This window comes from Galeopterus variegatus, unplaced genomic scaffold, assembly GCF_000696425.1.
Source record: "Galeopterus variegatus unplaced genomic scaffold, G_variegatus-3.0.2 Scaffold7396, whole genome shotgun sequence".
Lineage (NCBI taxonomy): Eukaryota > Metazoa > Chordata > Mammalia > Dermoptera > Cynocephalidae > Galeopterus > Galeopterus variegatus.
In genome coordinates this window covers 11,295-20,709 of record NW_007733507.1, presented here as the reverse complement: position 1 = coordinate 20,709, position 9,415 = coordinate 11,295, and the positions used below count along the sequence as shown (strand labels likewise).

The window sequence follows — 9,415 nt, the reverse complement described above, 5'->3', positions numbered from 1 at the left end:
AAAAAAAAAAAAAAAAAAAAAAAAAAAAAAAAAAAAAGTTCATGCAATTCAGTGTCAGCTGAAGCCCCAAGATTTCCACCCCTTCCCCAGGGCTTCGGCTCCAACGATCGCAATGGACCCTAACTGCCCGCCCCTCCACACATCCTTCACTAGTCCCTTCCCAGACCAGCCCTTCCCCCTCCTCCCACCAAGTCCAACATGGAGCTCGGGCCCCACTTTTCTACTCACTGCAGAAACCAGGCTGCACAAGGCCCCGGGATGTGAAGCGAACCTTCTAGAATGTTGATGGAGGTGGGAGAGAGTTTCCATCACAGCTCTCCAAACAAGTGAAAATCAAACAGTAGTTTCCTGTTTTCACCAGCTCTGCCACCTGCCACCACGTTGCTCTCTGTCCTCAGTCCCTTCACCCTAAACTCCCCTCCTGCTTTATTAGAACAATTCTGCTCCCTCTGGCCTTTGTGGGCACCTCAACTCCAGGAGCCTTTTCATGCTGAGAGAGAGCTCCCTCCCTCCAACCCCACCGGACTCTGCAGGGGAAGGGAGAGTACAGAGATTTTTTTCTCTACTGATAACAGACACGTGGCTCTGTGCTCTCCCTGCCACATGAAAAGCAGCCCCATCAGGTTTGGGTAGTGATGAATAATTGCTGCTTTCCTCTGTCTCCCTAGGGAAAGCGGTAAGCCCAGAGGCTGTGGGGACATGGAAAGGGCACCTTAACAGAATCTGGGGTCAGGGAAGCCTTCCTGAGGAAGGACACATCTCAGCAACAAGACACTGGCAAGGACAGGAGTGGGGTCTCCCTAGGGAAAGCGGTAAGCCCAGAGGCTGTGGGGACATGGAAAGGGCACCTTAACAGAGTCTGGGGTCAGGGAAGCCTTCCTGAGGAAGGACACATCTCAGCAACAAGACACTGGCAAGGACAGGAGTGGGGGAAGGGGAAGCTGGGGGTGACGCGGGTGCAGGAGAGGGACTCTTTGCATTAGAATCATTTTGGTTATAAGTGACCAAAACTAAAGCCAAACAGGCAAAAAATAAAGAAGGCATGTCCTGGCTCCAGGCTAGGATGTCCCAAGATCAGGGTAGCACTGGGTCCAGGGGTTCAAACAACATCACCTGAACTTGGTGTCTCTCTGCCTCTCCACCCTGCCACCCTTGTCCTGGTTCTGTCCCCTGGAAGTCACGTTGTATTGTGTGGGCTATAACCACAGCTTACTTTCTCCTAGAGGAACAATCAGTGGTTCCAACAAAAATCCCAGCGTGGAGTCTCCCGTGCCCAGCCCTGTGTCACTTGCTGGGCCAGAGGGGTGCAGTTTTCTGTCTAGCCGTGCTGGAGTCCTCAGACCGACCCTGAGGCCTCTTGTGCCAGAATAGGAGAGAATGGATTTGGGGCAGTTAAAAACAAGTGTCCACTGCCTTTCAGAGAATAAGAAACAAGGTTTCAGAGATGGGCAGGGACTTGCCTGAGGTCATACAATGAGCCTACGAAAGCCAGGACAGAATTCAAACCCCACAGACTGGTTCAATGCTCCGAAGCCCCTTCTCTGTCTCTGACACCCAGCCCCATCTCCACGGGAAGATCTCCAAGCCTACCCAAAAGGCATGGAGCAGGAGCTCAGACTACAGTCTCCTGTGAGTCCCTTGACTTGGGTCACTCAAGAGCTGTTTGTTCAGGTTCCAACAGCAACTGTTTACTCATGTGAACCACAACCCAGCAGTGTTTGTGGAAGCATAGCCCTGAGCTAGCCAACTCTGACCCTAATTGCCCCGCTCAACAATTTAATTTTTTTCTTTTACTCTGAAATAGTTTTGAACTTATAGAAAAGTTGTAATTAAAACAGTACAAAGAATTCTTTCCACTCGGATTCACTGATTGTTAGCAGTTTGCTACATCTTCTCAATCACTCCCTCTCTCTCTATGTCTGGTTTTTTTTCCAGAATGATCTTAGTTGCAGACACACTGTCACTTTACCTTTAAAACCTTCAGCATGTATTAAAGTACAAGAGCATTCCCTTTCATAATTACAGAACAGGTATCAAATCCCATTGATACAATACAATTAGCTGGTACTCATCTTAGCAATGTCCCAATATTTTCCATTAGGGCAATTCTATTCTCCTCCATCCAGGAAAGAGGCCTCTTGTCTGAGCTGCCTGCAGAGAGTCCTACAGTCCTGCTGCTATCAGCGAGGCAGAAAGGCACAGCTGGGCCCATGTCTTGCTCATTGGGGTCCCCCACACCTGGCTTGTACCTGGTACCCAGTACAGGCTCAATAACTGGACTTGGGGGCTGTGTACACCAAGGCTCCCAGGCCCGCTGTGCCACTGAGTGATGTGGGCATGGCTTAAACTGTCCAGCCTCATTTTCCCCATCCATAAACCTCTGTGTGGGGGTGGAGAGTGGGTTGGACTAGTTGGTCTTTAATGTCCCTTGTAGCTTTGAAGCTCGGTTGTTAACCCTCAAAAAGTTTAGTCCAAGACCCCTTTCCTCCCACTCTGGGAGCTGGATTGGATGTCTTAGGCCTTGTAAATCAATCACTCACTTATCAAATATTTATGGATCATCTACAAGCAGAAACTTCAACTTGCTTCTAACTAATGGAATATGACAATGATGACGGGAGGACCCTCCCTTGAGCAGGTGACTTTATGAGTCTAAGGCCCCCTCTTAGCAGACTGGAAAGAGATTCTCCTCACTGGATGAACTAAGCCGGCTTTATGAGGAAGCCGAGGGGGCAGGGAACTAACTGTGGGCTACTGCAGCTGATGGCCAGTGGGGCCACAGTCATTTAGCCTCAAGCAAATGAATTCATCTCACACCTTAACGAGCTTGGAAGTGGGTTCTGCCCCAGTCAAGCCTCCACATGTGAACACAGCTCACTGGACATCCTGATTGCACCCTTGTGACTCCCTGGAATAAAGGAAACAGCTAAGCCAAATGCAGACTTCTGAGTCACAGAAACTGGGAGGTTATAATTGCATGTAGTTGGTGGTAATTTGTTACACAGCAAAAGAAAACTAACACAATCTATGAATACTTTAAGCCAGGCTCTAGGTCCTGGGGATACACTAGTGCATTAAAAATTGGACTGTCCCTGCCTTCATGAACCTTACTTCTCTGTTGGGGGAAAAAATTGAATAACTACACACATACATATCCAATGGTAAACTGTGATTATTCTTTTTTACATGTTCTGAAGGTAAAGTATACTCTTTGATACCCCAAAGAGTAGAGTTAGGGCTGATGTTGAAAAGTGGGGGCATTTGCCTAGTTTAGGGACAGAAGAGGGGGTGGGAGGAAGGAAGTTTCTTGGAGATAAATGATGTTTGAGCTAGGACCTGAGCGACGAAGGGAAAATTAACTAGGTAAAGATAACGGCAGAAAACCACCGTAACAACTAATATCTGCAGAAGTACCAGGCCCTTTGGGTCCTTCTCTAAGTGTGTCACTTGTAGTAGCTCATGCGAGACATAAAATATGTCATGAGGGAGGTAGTCTTATTATCCCTACTTACAGGTGAGGAAAGAGGCATCAAATACTTAAGTAATTCATCCCAGGTCACAGCACCAGTGAGCAGTCAGGGAGAGATTCAAACCCAGGCCTCTGACTTCAGAGCCTGTGTTCTCAGCCACACCAGGCCATCCAGTCCCAGGGACACCATGCACGGGGCTCTGCGGCAGAAACCAAGAAGCCGAAAGAAGTGGTGGGAGCCAGGTCGGGGGTGGGGGGTGGGGAAGGGGGAGGACTTAGCAGGGGTCAGGCCTCAGCCCAAGTGCAAGACCTCAGCGGCCTCCCTACACACAGAAGCAAAATAGGGATTCTACTGTACAACAGGGATTTCTTTACCAAAATTTCTTTCCTGGTTCCCAGACACACCAGACTCAGGGGCTGCTGCTCACACCAAGGGCAGAGGCCCCATAGTCTGTGGGTGGATTTGTCTGTACTGGCTGGTACATCAGAAACTCTGTGAAGGGGAGAAAGGGTGGGCTGTGGGAGAGGGGTGCCCCTGTGCCCAGGCCCTGCACCTGGGAGAGTTTTTGGGTAGGCGTGGGAGAGGACTTCATGTGGAGCTGCCTGAAGCAGAAGGAAGCGATAGCACCAAGCAGGTCCTGAGATGTTCCCTGCCAGCTCTGGCGTCTCCCACCCCTGTGATGCTCCTGGCTGGTTCACCACCTCGCTGTGGAACAAGGAGCCAGGCAGCCAGTTACTCACAGCATTTGCTCCAAGCATGACCTTTCTCACCCTGCAGTGGCTTTTCCCCCTTGTTCCTCCTCTGTGCCCTAAGCTTTCCACTTCCAAAGCCTTCCTTCCCCCAACATGTGAATTCTGTTCATCTTGCAGAGGAAAGTTCTGGCTCCTGATCCTCTGGCTTGGGATCTTCTAAGCCCCACGGTCTACACACCTGGGAAATGAAGGGTTTTCTCTTTCCTGCTAGTTCTATGATCCGATGACTCTGTCCCAAAGGCAACATGGTTTCCTCCTATTCCAACCTGAGCTATTCCCAAGGGCTGCCAACCTCCCAGGGAGAGACCAGAACTCTCCTGCTCCACTCTGCTCTGGAAGTATTAATTCAAACAGGCAAATGGGATCAGTCTTCTCTGCCTCCCTCTCCAGTTAGACAAGGCGGATGCTATCATCATCACAGCAGCTGGGATACTGGCCAGCGAGTCTAACAGCCTGAAGTAGAGCCATGCAGGAGAGTGCACAATGGGCACCACACCAACCTCTGGCTTGCAGTACAGTGAGCTGGGGTTACTGCTCTTGCCCCATCCCCAGAGCCAACATGTAACCTGTCCCAATCCACAGACCAAATGAAAGTGAGGAGTACTGGAATATGTCACTGCAAAATATGCCTCTTTGACATACGGATTATTTTGAGCTGAAGACTACTGAGAAATGGCAGATGCAGGAAGGAGTCTCCAACCTCCCGCATCTCCCCTGAGGAAGGTCATGAGACCCTCATGTGAAGAGGTACCCCCTCTATACTGGGAAGAAAGGAGCATTCTTATCTCCAAGGGAGGATGGAGGTATGCCTGGAAGGAATCCAGCCAAACAGGCCTGGTGAAGTTTCCCCCAGTTCACCCTTCTTAGTTCATACCCTTTATTCCTATTACATTTTTCCATGACTTTCCACTCTTCATCAAACCTACTGTAGAAACGCTCAGGCTTAACCATTTCTTCAGGTCATTTCCTTATAAAGGCTCCTGTGTCATATAAAATTTACATTAAATAAATGTGTACACTTTTCTCTTGTTAATGTGTCTGTCAGTTTAAGGCCCAGCCAGGGACTCTAAGAGGGTGGAGGAAAATTTCTTCCCCTGCTCCCAACAAAGGCCACAGCAGGTCAGTGGTGAGCAGAGGCGGAAGGGGACTTCTGAGCCATGATGCATCCTTTGCCCACAGGAAGCAGCTAGAAACCAGGGGAGAGAAATCCCAAAGCCTGATCCTCCTCCTGGTCAGGGGAACAGAGAGGGTTAACTGAAGGCCTTCCAGAGTCAGCTCCCAGAGCTCAGGCCTACCTTGGCCTCTGCTATGGAGAGGGCTGCTTTCACTAAGCCGTCATCTCCAAACCGCCTTTCAAGATGGGCAACACACAAAGATAAATGAAAAGCCACATTTCTAACCCCAATCTCGACCTAACAAAACCTCCTGACCCTGCTTCTAAAAGGGCATGGTGGCAGCTCAACCTTTCTGAAAAATTTTGCTACCAAGAGAGATGTTTTGTAAAAGCTTGCCAAAGGTCTTTAAAAGAGCTTTTAACGTTGAACTTTAAAAAACCTGTTTTAAAAAAAACAGTACTTCATCAAGAAGCAATTTACTCAAGTCTTTTCTAGGTCTTTTCAAATTCTTACCGGGGGTGGAGGTGGTGGTGGGGGTTGTAATGGTGGTCTCAGGAGAAGGGCTTCACAACTGAATCTGTGAAAGAAATATTTTCTGAACTGGCTCATTCAAAAAACATGTTTAGCTGTGACACAAGGCAGCAGGCAAAGTGGATTTCTTTCACAAGGAGACAGAGATCCCAGGAATTAACTCAGTTTTGTAACCGAAGGGTTTCTGTGGTTGCCGTATTTGCTCCACACATGATTATAAGCTGGAACTAAGGCCGGAAACTCAGACTGTGCTGACCACGAAGGGCCAATGGTCTGGTCACCTGCTTGGGGTGCACGTTAAGTCCAAAAGGCCTCTAAGATGTTAGGCCGATTGGTTCTCCACATGTTATATTTTCAGAAGGGGTGAGAAATTGAGGGACCCAAAATGAAAGATGACCGAACTGGACTGGTTCATAATCCCTCCCCACAAACAGATAAAACCACTCACTTAGGAAACTCAAAATTAGATGCTTGCTTGTAAAATTTATTGACAACTGTTTGGTCCCAACACACAAAACAGCACTTGAACCACAAAAAAAGTGTTCAAACAAAGTAGACAAGAAAAACATCTCTTCCCCCAAGCCCCATCCAAAACAAACAGTGCAAGATAGGAAAGGGTTTTTGGTGATAATTTTTGTGTTGTTTTTTTTAAAACAGATAAATCTAATCTGGTACATCTTTCCAGCCAGAAATAACGAATTCCATCGTCTTAATGCTCATACATCATTTTGTCACATCATTTAATTAAGCCTCTGGGTAAAAAAACAGACAGCAGTTGTACTGGCCATGGTGGAGGACATCACGAACACCACGTGCTTTCGCTGCACTCTCACATTTTTAAACAGCGGTTGTTAGAGTCACACACACGTCCCAAACTTGCACCTCCAGTGAATGGCACGAAGACACATTCACGTGATAGTGCAGAACTTGTTTCTTCTTTATCTGTTGCCCAAAGAACCCGTTCTTTGAGACAGTCCCAAGTGACTTGTAAGGATACCTCTTCCATGTTTAAAGTCCACAATTCTTTACATGCCAGCAAAACTGACATCCAAGTGTGCAAAGTCAGCCTTATGAAATCTCAGAATGAGGCAGCTGATGCTCTCAACACCAACTTCATTTTAAAAAGCTTCTTAAAAAAAATTGCACATTTGCATTTTACTTCCTGTAACACTATGTCTGCAGAGGAAATGCCTTCAGAAGGATTCAGAGAGTGCCATAATACTTAGAAGGTTTTCCCAGTGTTGTGCCGTCTTGATTGGGCCATGTGTTGAGAACTGGGAATCACTGGCTTCATTTAAAAGATTTGGGGAACAAAAATCCAACTTGTAGAAATCTCTCTCTAGCCCTTATTTTGTGGCATTTTATCAAAATGCTGGCTATGAAATCAGAGCCCATTTTCTGGCTTTCTAGAAATAAAATATAAACATTTCCCCAAAAGAAACCAACTAACTAGTGGAAGACCGTGAGCCAACAGGTTCTTTCTGCTCTATGAATGAATCTGCCTTTTTGCCCAACAAATACAATCCATTGTAAATGTCAGGTTTCTCTAGGAGGGGAGAGAGGCCACCCATCAGCGGACACCTCAGGCACCTAGAGAGGAAGGCCATTCCACAGGGCAGTGCCTTCAAAGGCTGGCTTTTCCCAAATGCCAACATCAGACACCACAAAAAATCCAAACATGCTTCCATAAGTGAGAAGTAACAATCGTAAAAAGACACTATTAAAAGATGCTGAGCTAACATACACACATATATACTCACATGTAAAGCTTCCCAGCTACCCAAACCAGCTTTAAAATTACAAAAACAAGGTTAAGTTGATCACCCTTGGCCTTCATATGTACAGATAGAATTCCTGTCTCTTCCTAGAGGAAACAGCAATATCGCTCCTGTTAAAGCACCTCACCACTCAGCTGATTTGTAATTTATGCATTTGATGCATATTTTAGAAAATCAGACTCTCTTCCCAACATTGCCTCTCAACACACAATAATGTGTGCTGTAATACAAACGCTGACTTTAAATTCATGACTACGAGACCATCTCCTTTTCCTTAACCTAATCTGTATCAAACTGGAACTCAACATAGAAGGGAAGCTTAAAACATCCTCAACTTTCTAGAAAGCTCCTAAATGGAACCCTGAAGTGGAAACATTTAAAAAAAATTTGTGATGAAGCCACATTTGTCAACTACAGACATAGTCAATAAAAAACAAGGCACACTTACAAGTCACATGGAAGTCAGGAACCTTCATATTCTGACCTGAAAATATGCCCTCAACTCCTCGCCTACCCTTCTCCTTCAGTGTGTGTGACCTGTGGGCTCGTGGAACAGGCTTTGTTTCAGAGACACATCATGTGTTTGATTAATACCGTCAGGAACTTATCAGTAAGCAAAGGCTGAGGGACTGCGTTATGCTACATTTAGGATTAACACCAACGACGTGGCTCAATGAAGTGGAACTACTTCCTGCTAGCTGCGTTCTCATTGCTTTCTCCTTCTGGAACACCCCATATTTTGTAATAGTTAAGAAAAATTTGGTAAAATATATTAAGGATTCTTTAACAAGTACCAGAAGTTCTTTCAAATAATTGGGAAAAAGAATGAATGAATGAAAAACTTCAGCTCAAAGCTGTGTTAAATGTGAAAGAAACAAAAACATTATGGGATACACATCTAAAGATGAAATAAGTTGAAGTGGCTTCTGGGGGTTTTCGTAAAAACAGAAAAGGATGTTTTTAAACCTACTTTTGTGTGCAGAATCAGACAGTTTTTCCCATCCTACTTCTACGTTCACATGGGAGTTAAAGCTTGGTTATAGGTGCGAAGGAAAAGTTGGCTGCCAATTTTACTCTGTTTTTGGGCTGCTTTTTGGCTGGGCTTTCCATGGGGTCCTTGCTGAGCAGTGACTCTGGGGCTTCCGAGGAGGGGCCGGGAGGCACTGGGACAGCTGTTGAGATGCAAGATGATCGGGGATCACAGGTCAGTTTTTCCTTCTTCATTGGTACTGGAATTTCAATTTTTTCTTCTTGGTTTAAAATCATAATTTCTGTAAACACAGAAAAGCAAACAGTTTCAGTTCCAGGACCTGAAAGAAGTGTTGGTTTTCAGTTTCTTGCTTGTACTTTCTCAAAAAAAAAAATGCTTTAAAAATAATGTCCAAATGTCACTCCCATGCTACAATTAACATACACATTAGCTGTGTGACCAATATTATGTATCACATAAATCAAATGTTTATAAACTGCATCCTACCTCTCGCCTGGACTTTAAAATTTTAGAGATCTCCATTTTTGTTTGTTTGTTTTTAAAAGATGACAGGTAAGGGGATCCCGACCCTTGACTTGGTGCTGTCAGCACCACGCTCTCCCAAGTGAGATAACTGGCCATCCCTATACAGGGATATGAACCCATGGCCTTGGTGTTACCAGCACCACACACTTCCACGTGAGCCATGAGCTGGCCCAAGATCTCCATTTTTGTTTGTTTGTTTTTAAAAGATGACAGGTAAGGGGATCCCGACCCTTGACTTGGTGCTGTCAGCACC

General features: G+C 46.0%; 1 protein-coding gene and 1 long non-coding RNA gene across 2 annotated transcripts in view; both read right to left on the bottom strand.

The window, feature by feature from the left end:
- Positions 1 to 5,600, bottom strand: part of LOC103607402 — a 10,673-nt gene extending 5,073 nt beyond the window's left edge. The window contains exons 1-2 of the long non-coding RNA XR_551965.1: positions 5,590 to 5,600; positions 467 to 471 (exon numbers count right to left, since the gene is read on the bottom strand). This is a non-coding gene — a long non-coding RNA (uncharacterized LOC103607402). The remainder of the gene's footprint in view (positions 1 to 466; positions 472 to 5,589) is intronic.
- A 731-nt stretch (positions 5,601 to 6,331) lies between these two features.
- The window catches only part of LOC103607400 (meiosis arrest female protein 1-like), a 13,956-nt gene continuing 10,872 nt past the window's right edge, over positions 6,332 to 9,415 (bottom strand). The window contains exon 7 of the mRNA XM_008591908.1: positions 6,332 to 8,917. Within this exon, the coding sequence (XP_008590130.1) occupies positions 8,673 to 8,917 (245 nt within the window). The 3' untranslated portion in view covers positions 6,332 to 8,672. The remainder of the gene's footprint in view (positions 8,918 to 9,415) is intronic.